This window comes from Aptenodytes forsteri, unplaced genomic scaffold (genome assembly GCF_000699145.1).
Source record: "Aptenodytes forsteri isolate BGI_AS27 unplaced genomic scaffold, ASM69914v1 Scaffold183, whole genome shotgun sequence".
NCBI lineage: Eukaryota > Metazoa > Chordata > Aves > Sphenisciformes > Spheniscidae > Aptenodytes > Aptenodytes forsteri.
The window spans coordinates 3,610,822-3,630,164 of record NW_008795918.1 but is presented as its reverse complement, the minus strand read 5'-3'; the positions used below and the strand labels follow the sequence as shown (position 1 = coordinate 3,630,164).

General features: G+C 34.3%; 1 protein-coding gene across 1 annotated transcript in view; it reads right to left on the bottom strand.

Moving 5' to 3' along the window:
- The window catches only part of DNAH7 (dynein axonemal heavy chain 7), a 144,438-nt gene that overhangs the window by 111,397 nt on the left and 13,698 nt on the right, over positions 1-19,343 (bottom strand). The window contains 11 exon segments of the mRNA XM_019473492.1: positions 714-1,399; positions 2,010-2,156; positions 3,491-3,715; positions 8,519-8,597; positions 8,779-8,906; positions 9,887-10,162; positions 11,491-11,663; positions 13,151-13,341; positions 14,932-15,051; positions 16,594-16,719; positions 19,047-19,122. Coding sequence (XP_019329037.1) covers positions 714-1,399; positions 2,010-2,156; positions 3,491-3,715; positions 8,519-8,597; positions 8,779-8,906; positions 9,887-10,162; positions 11,491-11,663; positions 13,151-13,341; positions 14,932-15,051; positions 16,594-16,719; positions 19,047-19,122 — 2,227 coding nt within the window.

Sequence of the window (19,343 nt, the reverse complement as noted above, 5' to 3'; positions counted from 1 at the left end):
TGGAGGTACCTATATAGCTAGATAATTATAGCCAAACTTTAGATGGAAGATTTTTGTTTTTCCACAATATGGCTATGTTTGGGGGATTTAAGAAGTAAGTAAAGTATTTATTGAGGAAAAAGACAAAATCAGATTAAAATCTATGCTCAAAGATAGAAGTACAGAATTTTTAACATGCAATGCTAAGTTTTGGAATTTAGTTTTCTGCATTAGGAAAAAAAAAAATCTTTCATCACTTCCCTGAAATTTGTCTTGTTTTCATTTTCTTAATCTCCCTTATAGAAGCCCTAACATTTTTAATTGTTGAAGAGCTAAAAGATTCAGTAGCTTTATAATTTAGGTAGAAAGTTTAGACTATATTCTCTTAGTCTACAACGTTTCCATCTATACCTCAGATATGTTTTATCTGGTAAAACAAAGGTAATGTTATGATGCATCTGGTGCTTTAAGTACCAGAGCACATTAAAAATGTTTAACAACCTCTCCAATGCATTAGCACTTCCCATTTCCTTAATTAAAAGTCAGCTTTATGGGATTAAATAGTGTGTAGCTGACATGGGACAAAAGCTTTAGCCCTTTAAAATGTGATTAATTCACTGCTTAAGCAGAATAAACAAAAGCATTTGAAGTCCCTATGCTTTAGATTAAGCAGGAAAGATTTCTTATTTGGTAACATTACTTGGTGACTTTCTATTAGAAAAAAAAAATATTACCTTATTCTCTTTTCATAATGCTTAATGAATGGAGATCCTCTCATTGTCTGAGTTTTGACAATGTGGTCATCCAATAACATCTGAATATCATCTACAGATGACAAAATATGGGTTCCTGTTTCTCTATAGGCAAGAAGAGTGAATTCCATTTGATCCCATTCAGAAATCATTTTCGTTAAAGCTTTCTCAAGTGAATGTTCTTTGCTGGCTGTTTCACTGATGGTCTCAAACTTTTCTAGGAATGGTTCTAGATGCAAGTTAATATATGACAAGACATTTGAGTCTTCAGAAGGAGACAGTGGTAAACCAGCAATTTTTGACATCTCTTCCCAGTGCCTTTCTTGCAAACCAGGATTGCAAATCACCTGGATTAGAGGAATGTGGCATCTGAATTCCTCTACTTTTGATTTAACCTGTCTTGTTATTGCTAATGCATTTGGAGAATTGTGGAAGGCTTTTTCTAGTTTATACAGTCCATGCCAGTAGTTTCCTACATCTACCTCTACTTTGTCTGGATTGACTTCTGTAAATGATCCCTCTGTCCAGTCTTTGTGTTTTCTGTTGAATTCAACAGTCATATCATAGAGACAAAGATACGGAGCAAGAGTATTCCGGATGTTTTTATGCTGAGGGTACTGAGATACTGGCCATCCAAAGGACTCTTCTTCTGAATTAAACTGATCAATCTGTTGAGACATAAATGAGGTCTGAAATACAAAGAAAGTTGTCCATGATACCGCATCCTTACCACAGGGATTAGGGAGGTTTTCTGGTGTCTTCAACAAGCTTCAAATTAAGTTTTGAGTTACTAAACCAGTCTATTATGTAATTGCTGCCACTGACTGCAGTTAAAGCAATCTTTAACAGTAACAGCTCAGCATTCATGCTAGTCAATAGAGGAATATAGTTAAAGGTTTAAAATGGTACCTGGGCATTCCTCTATAACTTGCAGCACCATGGAGGCTTTAACAGACAGGAAGTAATAATGAGCATCAGGAATTGCACTTCCAAGAACATAATAGTATAATTTCTATGCAAACCTACATAAACTTAATCCACTCTTTCACTATGCAAAAGTGCTGCTGTATTAACTCAAGACTACATAGTAACAAATCACTGTGCCCAGTAAATCTGCAGTTTAAATTGCAAATCACGTAAAAATATTTCATAGCTGAATTAAGAATTATTTTGCCACACCTCAGTCACTGCATTACTAAGCAAACTGTTGATTCTGATAACACAAATAATAAGATTTACAATTTATACTATTGGACTAGTTTAGACTATAATCTGTACCTTATCAGCAGCAAGATCCAATTTTATATTTAACGCTTGAGCTTTCTTCAAATACCTGTTGACTTCCTGAATATCTCCAAATGTGCTAAGTTCTTCAACCTGCTTAGAATAGCTTTTCAGTTCCTCAACAAATTGTTCACAGCGTATCTAATTAAACATCAAGCAAGCATACAATCATTTTAAAAAATCACAATAAATTTCTGTAAAAAGAAGGAATAACTATTCTGATTTGCTATAGTAGAACACTTTATACTTGCAGAAAATCCAAGACATCCAACATATTTGCACATGAGTATCTATTCCAACCAAATTACAGAATTCGCCCTGAATTTTACTGTTACCTGCAGCGACTTATTGGGTTAACTGACAGACGCGACTTTGGGTTCTATGTCATAGGATATAGTTGGACACAGAAATTTCTGCTTTCTGTGATGGACATAGTCAGTGGGCTAATAATAGAAAGCTAAATTCAAATTCCTAGTGTATCTCAAATTAAAATAGAATAACAGGATTAATCAAATGACAAAGCTAAACAGTTTCACAAGACAGAGGTGTCTCTTGTCTTAAAGCCACACAGTTCAAGGATAGCTTTTTCCTCATATATACGACTCCACAACACATATTTCACATTGAGTATCAATAGTGGTCAGTGTCTGAAACCAAGCATCAAATTATACAAAGCAATAACATGTTCCAAGATAACAGAGTTTATGCTGCACATTTATTTATAACACAGTAACACTTACCAGCTACTTCTTTAAACGTACTGCATAAACATAGAAGCTCACTATCTCAAAATATGTATGATCTAAGACAAAATTATGATGAGACTAAGGAGCACCAGAAAACCAAAACAGACAGCTATAGAGGCAGTAACTGTAACAGATCAGCAGCCTAGTAATTAGCAATCCTTGTGGAGAGACCCCATCGCTTAGAGAATATAACAAACTGTACTATAAAAGCCTAGTAAATATATTGAAAAATTCTATCAGAGATAAAATACATGTAAAGTATAAAACTACCTTATTTGACATTATCCTGACAGCAAGATCACACTTACAAATTAATGGGGGGTTTTTTTGAGCTATCATAGAAATTTCATATACTGCCATTGACTCCAAAGGGACTGCTCATGTGCATAAATCAAGCCACGTACATGTCTTCAAAGGATCTATCTGAATTTTACTATCTCACATACAGACAACTTTCATCAACATCACTGGAAGTTCTGTAACCAAAGAGCTTTCAGACTGCAAAATGTGAGATGTGGCTTGTCTTGCAGTACTCGTGGATATGTGAAAAGCAAGTGAGTGGAAAGCAGGTAAAAATTAGTTAATATCAAGAATAATATAAAAACATAGTTCAAACTTCTTTTTAAATGCACGGGAAAATAAAAGAGGTTATTCCATCCATTATTTCATATCCTATATGCCATTCAAAATTAGTAGCTCAAGGATTTTTAAAATAGTGTCATTACAAACCTTAAGACCATCTTGAAATTGCTCTGCTTTTTCTTTAATTATCTTTCTGTGCTCTTCAAAGATATCTGGCATTCGTGCATACCACTGAAAAACATTACTGTTCAGTCGAATGTCTGCTGGTGAAAAGTTGACACATTCTATCAGGAAAGCAACACAATTTAGAGCATCCACTAATTTCTGCCTCAATTCAAGCATGTCACGTGTTTCCACTTTCTGCATACAGGCCTGGGGAATAGAAATTAAAAGGGAAGACACTTTTTATATAATTTAATGCCAAAATAATGACTGAAGTAGTTAATATTTAACTTTAAAAGCTTATTTTTTACAAGGAAAATTAAATAAAATTAGAAATACGTGATCTGAAAAGGTGTTTATTTGGAATGGCATGGTATTAGCCATTTTTACAGCATATAATTTGTTAATACGACTATCTTACTAGCTATTTTATTGACTAAAACTCAAAAGAATAGGTGAAGCTGTATGTACACAGGTTTGGACTAACGGAAGCCAATCCAGACAGCCTGTTGCAGGTTTGGGAAAGAAAGCATGGTGCTACCGAGGAAAAATTAGTAAGAGAACTACAAGAGAAAAGAAGGACGGTTCAGAAAGGGAAGCACTGGATGGCCCAATGTAAGATTAGGTCTTCCCTAGCAGTAAGAATATAAGGAATATAGACAGCCACTGTACTGCTCATTGTGATTAAAATAAAAATTACGTTGCTCTTTCAGATCTCAAGAGTTGGCAGTAAACTGCGTTGATACATGTAGCATTCTGTATGGTACTCTTAACAGAACAGCAACACAGCCCAGTTTAAACAATAATCCATAATGAAGCACTGTGAAAGCCTCTTAACAAGAAAAGAGCTGTATTAGTAAAAACGTTGGCCAATTAGACAGATAAATAGTATACCAGTATATGTAAATATTACTTGATATCCATCAATTGAAGATACAGAAAAATTTAATATGATGATACAACGTGATATCACTGGAAACATTTTTAGGTAGGGATAAATTGTCCAGTAAATCTACACGTCTGCTCTTTTAAGAGCAGCTTCTATGCTTCATAATATACCCATTGCTATGGATCTAGAGAACATTTGGCTATTAAAAGAATACCCCAAACAAACACTGATACATCTTTTCAGCAATGAGACAGAAGAACTATTAGAAGGGGTTTGATGCTGGTATAATACTACATGCTACACATGATAACATGCAATTTGTTTGTTCTCCAACACAAAATTATAGCATAACATGTATGCATTTTAAAGGCACCATGTTCTCAGATAGCACATAGTTCAACTTCTATATATTTTCCTTTTTACTTGGAAAAAAATACTCCAGTTATATCCTACATTAAACTTCACTGTAGCAAAAGTACAAATCACTCAGATCCAAATTCAGCCAACCACTCAGGCACCCAATTTATTTTAAGCACACACCTATATTCCACACATTTAATATTGGGCACATACATCAGAACTTTGCTGAACAGCAAGACACTAAGACACGTTACATTTCAAGTGTGAATGTAAGTGCTTTGCTGAACTGGAGCCTGAATACATCAAAGAAACAGCAGGGTTTTGATTACAGAAGTGGTATTTGTAAGTGAGGAGATGGGATTTTACAGTTACCGAACTGCAAACCCTACATCTGCTAAATTTTAAATGATCATTCAACAAAGGATATAAAGGCAAAATTACTTCATACAACTTGCCAATGAGTGCTTTTTAAAGTTTTCTTGTGAAGAATTAAATACATATTAAAGTTCCCTACATCTCAGGTTTCAACTCTTTGATTAGTTGAGGATATTAGGAATGGATATTGAGTCTTCCACATCTAATTTGATTGCTTGAATTTAATTCAGGAGAACCAAGAGGTATTCGCTGTTTGACTACACTATCTGTTCAGAAGCCTGAAGAACATGCAGTCTAAATTTAATTCTACTGGCATGTTGCCCACACTACAGAAATTACTTGTTATCTGCTTACATCAGGCTAGATGGGGATAGAAATAAAACCATGCACTTATTCCAAGCCATTATATACAAATGCTTTGCTTCGTGAAAATTGGTGACAAAACTTCCAGGTAATATCTATATTACTAACTAAATACCTATATTACCAAAAGGCTCAATCAGCATTCCAGCCAGCCACAGTGCTTGCTAGCATGCTCTTCTACAGCAGTGGTCTCCAAACTTTATCACACATCCTTATCAGTAAGAAATTTTTGAGCACACGCCCCCAATATATGTATATTTATTTATAGATTATACACACATACTACTGTACTAACATGTTATGTACAACACAATAAAACATGCACAAAAATAGAAATTAAAAAAGGATTAAATGAAGATGAAATAAACAATATTTTAAATTTTATTTATTAATTTTACAGAAACCTTTTTGCTTCCACTAATAATATTATTATAATTATTTTTAGTGAGAGCAATGTGATTGAATATGCTTCATTAATCTTGATTTAATACTTTGAGATTCAGAGATTCAAAGATCTGGTTCTAAGTTCAGTTTATTTCAATACTTCATTTTAATGGGTCATAGCTTTCATAGCTTAAAAAAAAAAAACTCAAAGATACATAGATCCAAATGGAAGAATTGCATCATTGGCTGCGGTTAATAAATCATGATCCCATCCACCAATTATGCAAAGGTGTTTGTTGAAATTCATCTAGTAAATTTCCATCTTCCCTGATGTCACTCAGTTGTTCTTGCAAACTAACTGGAAGGTCTTGCATTTTTGCATTTTTTAACAAGTGAGTTCAAAACCCACTGAAATATTTTGTAAGATCTTTAAACAGGTTAGAAAACCCTGTTTCCAAGTTTTTAAAGTGTACAAATATGAGAGTTTTTATAGGGGGGGGACATACAGTTTTCAGCAACAAAATCACATAACAATGGAAACGTTTCCAAACATCCATTTTCAAAATGCTCTCTCCATAGCACGATTTTCTTCTGAAAAGCAGTTAATTTCTCACTCATTCTTAAAGATGTCACCTTTACCTTGAAGGACAGATTAAGTGTCGTTATTTTACCAAAAATATCTGCTAGGTAGCATACTACTGACAGCCACTTGTCATCACGGAAAAGGTCAGCAAAATTAGGAACGCTTGTCCTTTTGCAAAAGAAAAACGCATAACTCATTTTTAAGCTTGACAACTCTTTTAAAGGAATTTGCCACAAGATAACTAGCAAACCTCTGCATGGTACAAAAGATTTTCATGGTCACATCCCATCTCAATACAAACTATTATGAAGATTCTACTATTCAAAGATCCTGTTTTACAAAATTAACCACATTGATAACATCCTGTAGAACTTTATTTTGCTGCCATAGCATGTTCATGAATGATGCAGTGAATGAATTTCACGTGTGGTGCTATCTCCGTAACCTTATCCTGGAATCCTTTTTTTATTCTGGTCAAAGAAGCCAATCCCATCAGTGGTTACACTTGAACAGTTTTTCCATAAAGCACTGCTTTTATTGAAGAAATCATTTACTGTTGAGAATATATTTTCTCCAATACATCTTTTCTTTAGTGGCTCAGAAAAAGGTAGTTCTTCATGTATTTCATTATTGAAACAGAATCTGGCAAATACCATCAGCCAGCTGTGTAACAAATCTCCCACACTGTATGATTTGTTCTAATACTTGTTTCTACAAATCTTCAGCAATGTTTTCCATGCACCTTCCAACAGTATTTGCTGACAAAGAAATGCATTTTAGTTTGTCACCATACTGTTTTTCATTTATTATTTCAGCCATTTTTACCATAGCAGGAAGAACAAGTGTTTCCCCAATGGTATGTGGCTTTTTCTCTTTCAATATTAAATAAGAGGCGGCTTCTGAGTCTTCTAAGCATGGATCATCACATTTTGTAGAGTACTGGACTGAGTATCACATGACCTGAAACTTCACTGAAAAAACTGTAGAGGTTTCTCTTCGTGATCTGGATGCTTAGTTTTTAAATGTCTTGCTAAGTGTGATGGTTTCATACCATGATTAACTAATCTCAAGGCACAATAGACATTTCAGGCAAGGTTCATCATTAACGATAGTGGATGTAAATTCATATTTCTAATAGTCTTTCTGATAATTTTGAATCTTTTTGGCCAACTTGTCAAATCTGATTAGACCATCATTATTTTTACCTCGTAACGTAGACAACGAAGAGCTCGTACTACAAGTGTCAGCTCTGCCATTTTCTTGTCGATCACTTGTGCTTGCATTATTAGTATTATCTTCAATCTGCAGTTTCTTTGAGGGAATCTTTTTAAGCCACTTGCCCATTTTGTGAGGGTTAGGTTAGTTAAAATTAGGTAACATAATCTGTAAATCTACTTAACTGGGCACACAAACTGCAATACATAGTAATACACCGAAAGCAAGTGAACAAGTGAGTGTCACTGTGAATCCCTCCGCATTGTGGAACACCCACTCTTTCCTCAGGACACCTCACATGTGTAGGTGACACAGGACCCTCTGACATACAGACTGAGGGCACCAGTGTCTATCTGTACATTAAATATTGGTAAAGCTTAATTTCCTTCTCACTTTTTTTAGATAAAAAAATAAATACTATTTCCTTCACATACTCCAATGGATCGTCTTGTGCATCCTCTGGGCTGCACAGCCCCCACTTTGGAGACAGCTACCCTACAGGGTTTTGGTCCATGCCAACTGGCATTCTCACCAGTAGTACCACTGTACAGGGAGTGACAGCAGAAAAAAAGGACTGTTCCAAATAGGCAGTCTGGTTGCAGCCATAACGTTTTGGTGGGGAAGAGTTTAGCTGTATGTGTAAGAGCCAGGCTATGACATTTAGCCTCGCGGCCAAAGACGACCTGTCCTTTTCTATTTTGTAATACAGATACAGCACCAGTGACTTTAACAAGGCCAGAATCACACCCGTAAAGGGGGCAACTTGCATATACTACTGCTTAAGGCCAAAGCAATAGTGCTGGTAGCTACTTCTTGCTTGGACTCATAAAAAAGAAGAGAGTACCTTAAGTTCCATTAGTTCCTGTGTATTAGACGGAGTAGTAAGGGCTTTTTCTGATATTCTCTCAAACTCATCACATAGTCTGAAAAATACATAAAATAAGCAGTTTGGCATATGTGTTTTGTTTTGATCATCCTTGGACAAAATCACATACATTTATAACTACAAAAATGAGATCAACATATCCTTTAAGGCTTAAAAAAATTCAACAGTGGAAACAAAATTAAGTACATTTCAATACACATTTTCAGTTTGAGAGTTACCTTGCATTTATGTCTTGATGATCTTTGAACATTTTGGAAATAACTTTTTCACAAATATTATCTGCTCGTTTTACCAAAGCACTTATTAATTCATCACAGTGCAATTCAAACATTCCTAGACGGAGATACTGCACTACAAATATAACAGTTGTCAGAACATTGAATAGCTTTTACCTATTTTCTCTCACTGTCCTAAGCAGAATGTCAGGGATCTCACCTGGGAATTTAGTTAAATCATAAAATGCTTTTAAAACTTCCAAGTGAAGAAGGGAAAGAAAAAGCTATAGTTGCAAGTAACTGTTCTTCTGTATCTGCATGTCGAACTTCATATAAATCTTATTTCTAGTCCTTTTTACCTTGACAAATAAGCTACTTCCTCAAAAAGGAAGGGCATCTACTGTCTGTAACAGTGAATGTTGTCTGGTGAAATTACAGAGTTTGAGATACATCTAAAATGTAGTAATCTTGCTTTACTGTTGGAGACAGGTGACATTCCTTAGGATTAAAAAAGGACTCTGCCTCCCAGTGAGTCTTCGAATCCAATGCTTTCTTTGACTAATGGGCAAGTGAGCTTGACTTCCACACACAGAAGCCCTCATGACAGGCCTGTAAGCATTAGTTTCTTCAGAACTGAGGTTTGAACTGAATGCTAGGAGAGAAACAATTTAAGGAAACCCGCTTTAGCCTTCTGAGTTCTTTTCCAGAATGGACGGACAAAGAATTCTTACCACAGAATATCCTTACAGGGACTAAAAAAGCGGTTCATGTTAAGGATTCTCTCTCTGCCTTAGATGCTTGGAAGGAATTTGGAGTTAGCTGGACCCACACTTTCTCTTGCGCCTTCACATCTAAGAGAAGCATACTCTGAATGCCTTCAGAAGTCCCAAAACAATTTCTAGCAAAAATAACTAAGTTTCACTTAAGTACGGCAGCTACACCCCAGAAATGCTAACTCCTGAAAAGCTCTCCCTTTTTCTGAAAAAAAAAAAAATTTATTTCACTTTAATTATCTCACAGCTAATTATCAACTTTGACTGATAAAATTCTTAGTACAAAATCAACATTAAAATCATATCCATATCTCTTTATGAATATTATTATAATTTACCTTCCTAGAAGTATATTTTACTTCCTTAGAAACTTTCTGGTACTTTATAATTTCCCTTTTCATTTCTTCAAAAGTATGTTCCTCTGTCAGGAATTGATCAATATCTTGTTCAGCTTGTTTGTTTATCAGGAAGCTGTATTTATCATACAGCTTGAGATGTTCCACAGGTGCAGCACTCTGTTTGATGATTTCTTCTCTGACCCTTTTCTTATGTTCATCCAAGATCTCATCTAGGATAACAGGCTTCAAGACAGTTGATGAGGACTCACCTTTTGGCTTTGAAAAAAACCACACAAAAAACCAAACGCATTTTCAAATTACAGTTATGTCTGTAGCTCAGTTATGCCATGGAAGATAAACAGCATAGAAAAATCAAGTAAATATTACTTTAAAATCTTTCCAATTAAAGTCTGATTACAAACCTAATTTTGTATATACAGCTATTTGCATTGTACTCCCAATTTTTTTTTAATCCTGGCTTACCGATGTTTGCCTCTAACATGTAAGAAATCAGAGCTGCTTCATTCAGAAACTCAGAAGTCCACATACTTATCCACCCAAAACAATCCTATCAACAATTTTAAATTTAATCTACATGGATTTTCTTTCCTGAACCACAGGCACAACTTCAATTTTGCTATCAACTGATGAATCTGTAACATTAGAAACATGGAAAACACTTTCCTGCAACCCCCCAAATGATCTAAAGCCTTGCTCTTGTGCATTTAGACATGCTTGAGATGCTTCTTTTAATTTGCCTTTTCACAGGTTATTGATTAGTGCTTTTATAAAGCATAGCATACTACTCAGGTTTCTGCTTGGTCACGTGTTCAAGCATATTAACAAAAATATTGAGGGTTGGCATCTTTATTTAAAATTCAAGTTGGTGCTAAACAGAAAGGGCAACAGAATGTCCAAATTACATTCCTTCAGGAAAAAAGAAATGTTTGCCTCCCACAGCTCTCTGGGAAATGATCAAGAGGCACCACAGGGCATTACTTTCACTCTCCCCATATTAAAAACTAAGACTGCTACACTGAAAGTTACATGCAAATCTAAACCAAGTAGGTACTTTTTTTTTTTTTTTAATTATTTCACAAAATGTTTTTTACTTAACCTGGATTGTTTCCTGTTTGACCTAACGTTTTAATATGGTTGAATGCATAAAACAACTAAAATATAGACTGCTTAAAAATGATGGTTTAGATTTTTTTTTAAAGGATAGTCTACTCAAAAGACTCTATATTTAAAAAAACAGTACCCTTTCCAGTATCAAAATAGAAGGTGTTTTCCAGAAACTGCAGAAATGTGTTTAAAATTTAAATGCATCAATTTTGTTTGTAGTACATTTGTAGTTGCTGCTGCAGAAAATAACTCATACAGGAAACTAGGCGATTCTTGACTTTTTATTTGCTTAGAGAACAGTGATTGGGCCTTTTATTAATAAAATTAAGATGATTTCAAAGTGTTCCAAATATTCTCAAAGAGTGTTATACTATTACTATGTGAGTTCTGACAATAAGGCTATTCATTAAAATACTAGGAACTAAACGTAGCAACAATATAATGATAAAAAAAAACCCATGAGGATTGTAATTTCTTACCCACTTAGAAAATAATTTGGTCTCAACTCTTGGTATATCACTGACAGCTTGAATGATAACAGTATAAACATTCAGTAATATATCCTCGTAGTCATTAAAGTCAGGGTCAAATTTAATACCGTCATTCTCAAGGATTAGCCTCAGGATGAAACCTGGGTGTTTGTAGGCTCGGACTGATTTTAAAAAAAAAAAAAAAAAAAAAAAGGAAAGTAAAATATTAGTTAACCTAACTCGGCAGGAAAAGTCAAAGGATCATTAAGAATTACTCCAGTATATGCATTTTAAATTGTCAGGACTTTAATTGCAAATGACATGCCATAACCCTAACAAAAATACTTGTGCAAGTAGGACGTACGTCTCCGATAAAATTCACATAAACTGATGTTCATTAAGATGAAATATAATGTTATTTTTAGTAGGCGCAAGAGGCATCCTCTATACATCAGCCAACAACTTTCATAAAGCTGTTTGCATAGACTGAGGCAGAGCAGCTTTACAGTAGTAGCCCTCACAAGTGTAGCAATATATGAATTATTATGTGTAACAGCAGTACATGTATTCATCATCTGGAGCAGTCACTATGAATCTACTAACCTTAAAAAAAAGAAAAAAGTGTTACATCCAATTTTATTTGCTAAACAAGAATCTGATCCACAAAAACTAATGAGTATCATGAGGGTTATAGTTGCAGTATGGATTCCCATGTATTCCAGTATGAAAATTTGTATATGCTTTTGTCCTTGTGGCATAATTTGATTTTTCATCATATCTTTAATCTGGATCAGACATCTCTTAACTTTCCCACATCTGCTAACATATTCTAACTACACTAAAATTTAATTAGGAAACATGAGGAAGCATTTTATCGCTACTACGTAGCATAGGATCACCATTAGGAAGGTTAAGATTAGAAAATACGTACCTATTACTAATAATAACTGAAAATAGTACTGTAGACATCAAAGCTCACTTAGCTCAGAATTATACAAAGCAATTACAGAGGAGTAGGAATGAAAAATATATACTCTGCTTCCACAACATGATTCCTTACTTCCTTACATGCTCTGCATGTTTTTTCATCAATATTAGCTGGAGCCAGAGTTCTGTGAATATTTGATGGTAAGGCTGTATTAACAATAAGCTGAACAAAGATCCAGTTGCACTCCAAGACATCAAATATCAACAAGAAATATTTACCTCTACAACAAACATTATGTGAGTGCAAAAGAGAAACTCCTTCCTTCTTACTTTATTTCTTTCCCCAAGAACTATTCTGCCAAAGCATGTAGTAGACACCTACTAATAGCAGAGGGAAGATAAGACTTCTTCACAGATGGGTATTATGGAGAGAGCGCACTAGTGCAAGATGCAAACGGCCTTTATATTTATGAATTTCTACTGTATGTCTAACTGACTGCAGTGTGTTCTTGAGGATACCAGATTTAAAATACGCTGATATTTCCCTTCTTAGATGACAAAAAAAAATTCTTAACTCTACTTAATAAATAATGCATTCCTAAAATATTATTCCTTTTTCTCCAGAAATCACCTGCCACCAGAGTTCATACTTTTTTTCTTTTTTTCGAAAGAAGCAAAATAAACAGGAAACAAATTGTATGTACATGGATAAACAAATGCTGCTAGTGTGCATATGAAAGACTACTTACTGCAGGTTGAACAATTAGATCTGTAAAGTCTTGAATTGAACGTAAAAGTAAATGTTGAAGTTCACGAGTCATTAAAGTGGCAGCACAACCGAAGAAAGACTCTAATTTAGTGATGCTGGCATTTCTGGGTACGTGTTTTTGTTTACTACCTTGGTAAAAGATTTTCTGCACTTCTGGAAACCACCTTAAAAGAATACAATATTTTTAAGTTTTTCAAATGACTAGCATTAATAAACCTGTGGTTTTAAGTTAATTGCTATAAATGGTTATATTACATGCAGTCAAAAGATGTTGCAGTATACTTGGAAAACTATAGTTTAACTTAAGTAGTTAAGGTCATATGGTAGTATCTTTGAATTCCAAGGAATTGTGTCTCTGAAAATGTTACCTGTTATTATGGAACCATATTTAAAATATAAGATATTATGATACACAAATTTGCTATCTTGCTTTGGTCTCCTATTTCTCAGGCCAGAAAGGCTTCACAGGCAGCACACTTAAGTCCCAGAGGTTGTACAGTTTGTTATGCATCCTTGTAACCTCAGTAGATGTTAAGATGTGAAAGCAATACAAAGGGAATTCTGCCCAGTTACCCTTAACCAAAATGAAATTGGCTCTGGCATTGCTGGGAAATAGGAAGGAAGAAAGTACAGAAGCATGCAGCCTTCAGTTAAGAGCAGAAAGGTATCTTCAGGGTCAGGAAGAAATACATCTGGAAATGGTAAAGGTAATACATAACAGAATCATAAACAAGTACAGAAATAAAAACCTTCAAGGTTAATGGCATAAAAAAACAAGTATTTGAGACTATAGTAGTCTCGACAGTTGTTTTATTTAATTAAAACCTGAAATAGTATATATTTAAAAATTAAAACCTTAAATAGTAAAATATTTTACTAAAATAGTAAAAATGCAGAAATACGTAACTGCAGCAATCAAGCATTATTGGTTAAAGAAAGATCAGATGCATACAAACAATACCGTTTGGCCACAAATATCTAAAAAAGACCTAGCAATTTTGATGCTTTATTTGAAAACTTAACTGCAGCATACTGAGGGTGCTACCAAGAAAATTGCCTTTCTTCTTTTAAAATATCTCGGGCTGAATATACAAAAATCATGACATCCAAACACTTTACTTTTGAAAATCTTAGTCATAATCTCTAAAGTCAACGGGTCTCATTAATATAACATTTTTCAGATGACTCTGCTCTCAGAAACAGCTACAAAACTGAGAATATACAAACTGAAATTCCAAAATCATCAACAGATATTCTACAGAGATACTATTACTGATGTGATACTAGGTTAATCTTCCTATCAATGAGACACTTCCTTTGTGTGAAGTAGGGATGGGGCAAGTCTTATTAAGTAAGTTATATCACAGCTTATATTCTAAAATGTCATAAACTATTGATAGTAGTAACATTGTATTTTCTCATTTATCCAGCACAAATAAGTCCACAAAATAAAAGCTTTTGTCATAACAGACTAAAACACATATTATTAATGTCCCTCTAAGTGAGCAAAATACATCACACCAAAATTCAGAATAAGAAAACTGCACAAATCATGGTAACATGCTCAATATTTACACAGCAGTTTTCGTTCATAGGCCTCAAAGCACTCCATAAAACAGCATCTCTTTCTTTAGTATGTATTATTAAAATGGATCATTCCTTCTCTCTCCAGAAATTCAGAGTTTCAAAAACAGCTGAAGAAAAAGTTAAATATTTCCCTGTAACTTAAAAAATATGGATACACTGGATCATACTTCTTAGATAGAATCACTTTGGATTTTCCAATTTCCTTCATGACTTTATTCTGGAAAAATGAGAGTTCCTCAGCTTTTTGTTTACTGTGAAATATTTCTGTATCAAGAAGGCGTAAATTTCTGAAACAGAATAGAACATAATAATAATTTAGGAGCATATTCACTTTATCTTGTTTTTTATCCTTTTGTTTCCATAAAACTTTTTTCATATTTTACATTTCAAACATAAAGGGTTTTTAAACATAATTTAAACACTTAAAAATAATGTTATTTTCAGAAATTAGCTTCTAATGCTTCAGAACAACCAAATATAAGCACTGCAGTACTGTCAGTATGCATGGTCTTAAATTGAAGTAGTAATTACTACATTTGAGCATATTAATAACTATTTTCAGAATCAGAGTTTGTGTGTATGTTATTCATTATATATAGGATCAAACATTAAAAATTGTGAATACATTAAATAGCATTCCTTTCTAGGACTGGATGGATTTTTACAAATCAATGTAAAAATAAATAAATAAATAACCATCTAAACCTAGCTTCAAAATCATTTTCAGTTTTTATATTTTTAAAAGACATTGTCTGAATTTTGTCTCCTACTTAGCAAATACAACAAAAATCTTGAAAAAAAAAAAACAAACACAGAACAAAAACAAAAAACCCACACCAAACCAAACCACTCCTTGCAACTTGTTACAGCACTTGGCCTGGACAGGCCAGTTCATTCTCTTTTGTATCACCAGTCAAGAAACAAGTGAGCAGCTTGGTCTACTCTGGGAAGCAGAAAATAATAGCCCATCTAATGCCTTTTTCCCGTGTTAATCAGATAAGAGGAAAAAACATAAGTGCCCTGCCAGGCAAGACAGCACTTCTCTTCATGGGAGACAAGACTGTTTTGAATATTCCTGACCTGAGAAAGACCGAAAAAAGAGTGTCAAATTTAAATAGAGATTAAGGGACTATACTAAAAGAAAGAAAGACTATTTAAAAAATGGAAGTCATATCCAAAAATAAATTATTTTTCAAACATGTCAGAAGCAGGAAGCTTGCCAAAGCCTGTAAGATAACAAAGAAAATAAATTTTTTTTTTTAAAAAAGAGGGCTTAGAGAAGATAAAATCATAGCAGCTCCATTCTGGAGCCTTTCTGTATAAGGAACATGGTGTCTCAAAACAAAGTGTCAGTGGAACAGGCTGTAGAAAAAAAACCAAACCAAATAACAAAATCACAAATTTCCAGGTCCAGATGGCATTTCACCCAAGCTCTAAAGAAAATCAAGTACAAAACAGCTAAACTATTCAACTTTCACGTGTAGCTTCTTGCTTAAAACTGCCTAGATACCAAAGGAAATGAAGAAGGCAAAGCATTCCATGTGATTTCTGGGGAAGTACAGATAAGAAAGATTGACCTCTACAGAAGAAAAGTTGGCAGAAACTCTTCAAAGCATAAAGTTAGAGGGAACACAGACAAATATATTTGGGATAATGGTTTTTGAACAAAGCCATCATATCCATGATCAGTGTTCAGATGTATATATTGTAGCAGTCCCAAATTCAATAGGGCAACTTGGAAATCTTAAGATGTTACTATCCATTATTTCCCTATATAGATTCTGAAATCATTGAGCAGCTGAAACCTAAGAGATACAGATAACACTTACTTAAATGAGGTCTCCCATAAGTTCAGAACAGCAAGCATCGAAGGATTTATTGCATGCAAATTTTCTTTCAGGTAACTGCACGCTGACAAGAAAGACTTGTTCCAAGGTTTTGGCACTACTTCTATTCTAAAAAAAAAAAACAAAACAACAAAACCACAAACACAAGAAACAGTAAGATGAATGTAGCTGCGCTAAGAACCGAAATATTTATACATTTTCTTTAAGATAATTGTTTGCATCCGAGAAAGCACAGAATTCAGGAGGTAAATCTAGCTTTCTGCTCATTATTCAGATATTAAAAAAAAGTCTTCAAATATTGACCACTGTCTAAAAAAAAAGAAATAATGAGAGAAATATTGGCCAAATCCTAAGATATCTGTAACCTGTTCATGGACCCTTATATTTAGCATGTACTAAAATCATTATATGTATATATTTAGTCAATTAATATGCAATTTTCTATGATATGTAATATCTATGTTTATGCTCATCACATCAAATCTGTAAAAACTCACAAATTGAGAGCCTTTTCGTAAACTCGGTTGGTCTGCTTTCAAATTTTTAAAAACATTAAGCTATTCTGGTGGGGGTTTTTTATATACTCATAACCTTTTTTGCTTTAAAAACTGTTGTCATTTTCTACAGACATTCTGGTTTTACTATTAAAATATTAAGCATTGCAACTTAAGAAGTATATACTGCAACTTTTAGGTTACAAGGGAAAAGCAAAAATACTCCTGACAAATTTGTCACGTATTTGCAATACTTTTGTTCCCATTTTCATAATGAACTCCTATCAAAAAAAGTAATTTCTGATATAAAATAAAACTTATATCCATTTCTCAGTGAATCTGTACTCTGTAGGAGACAAAAAAAGTAGCTACAGGAAGCTAAGTTAAAAAACTTCAAGTTTTTCCACATCTATCTTACATATTTCTTTATAAGACAGTTTCATATTTCAAATACTGTTAATGGAATAAAACTGTTTTACCAACGATTATTCTACTAGGAGAATTTTGTACTTTTGGGTTTGCATGTAAGCGTGTGACATAAATTCATATACAAACTACTGTGATGTCCTACACAGTTCCTAGGAGATATGGAAGATCAATAAAGAATCAGATGTAGGATGGCCTGTTACCCAGGGGATACAATAACAACAATAAATTCATAGAATCATTAAGGTTGGAAGAGACCTCTAAGATCATCGAGTCCAACCGTCAACCCAACACCACCATGACCACTAAACCATGTCCCTAAGCGCCTCATCTACATGTCTTTTAAATACTTCCAGGGATGGGGACTCAACCACTTCCCTGGGCAGCCTGTTCCAATGTTTAACCACTCTTTCAGTAAAGAAATTTTTCCTCATGTCCAATCTAAACCTCCCCTGGCACAACCTGAAGCCATTTCCTCTCGTCCTAATTCATCACATGTTATTTGTCTTTTTAAGATGCAAATTGCTTAAGTAACATCTGTCACAGCCACCCCTTCTATTATATTCTGACGCCTACCATTTGATATTTAAAAGCATCTACCTCAAACCACAGACCAGAAATTATTCACAACAAAACCTTTTCTGTTTTTAAAATTACTCAGTAATGCTACCCCCAGTACAGAGCCTGGTTGATATCAGTGGAAATGTTCTGTTTCTGCAGCATTTGTAAGATTTCATTCCTCTACAAGACAAATTTATTTTACCAGTTTTTGCCTATAAGTATGAAAAAGGTACCTCTTCAGTTTCACATCTCAGGAAGAATTAAAGTATGTTCTAGGACAGTTGATACTAGGTAGGCTGATCCACACTGGACAGATGTATGATCCTGGGAGCAGCACTATACTTGCTTTCAGTAGACTGCAGTCTTTTCAAGGCAAGTGTGAATGGAACGGAGATAGGCCATTACTCTAAACAAAGGCCACATCTATCCCCTCCAGTATGGAGGTTGCTACATACTGAAAAACCCAGCCAGAAAAGCTAGGCATCTATCACTGTTTATACTACATATTGCTGAATTGTTCTGAGGAACAAAACAGTCTGTATTTATTACATTCTTAAACCTGTATGTATTGAGCCAAACTGTCACAATCTGTAAATAAGACAGAGCTTCAGTGAAATCTGTCCAGATCATGACGTGGTCCCATTGATTACAATGCAGTTTATACATAAGCATTTGGCCTGCTATATCCCATTTTCAAATGCTGTGGGATTAATTGTGAGACTTCTTACCCGTTAAGCACTGCTAAACAAAAGTAATTCCAAACAACCTTTCAAGGTAGACACATATTTTCCAGGGTTTTTCCAAAGATGCTCTATAATCATTATTTGAATTTACATAACTAATAACTATGTCTTAGTTACAGCTCACACTACCACTATTAAGACTGTTCCTGATACATGCTATTCTACCCTACCATTCTCTAGTCAGTGTTTTTAAATAAATATATTTTCTTACTCTGCACGATGAGGTAGAAGAAAATCTTTCTTCTTGTCTTCATCTTTTTCCCTGGTGTCTCTTAAAACAAAGTCAACTGAAAAAGTATAACAAAAAAAAGAAAAGAAAAGCCAAAATAAGCTTAGCAAAGGAATAGCATCATAGAATCATTTAGGTTGGAAAAGACCTTTAAGATCATCAAGTCCAACCGTTAACCTAACACTGCCAAGTCCCACTAAACCATGTCCCTAAGTGCCTCATCTACATGTCTTTTAAATACTTCCAGGGATGGGGACTCAACCACTCCCCTGGGCAGCC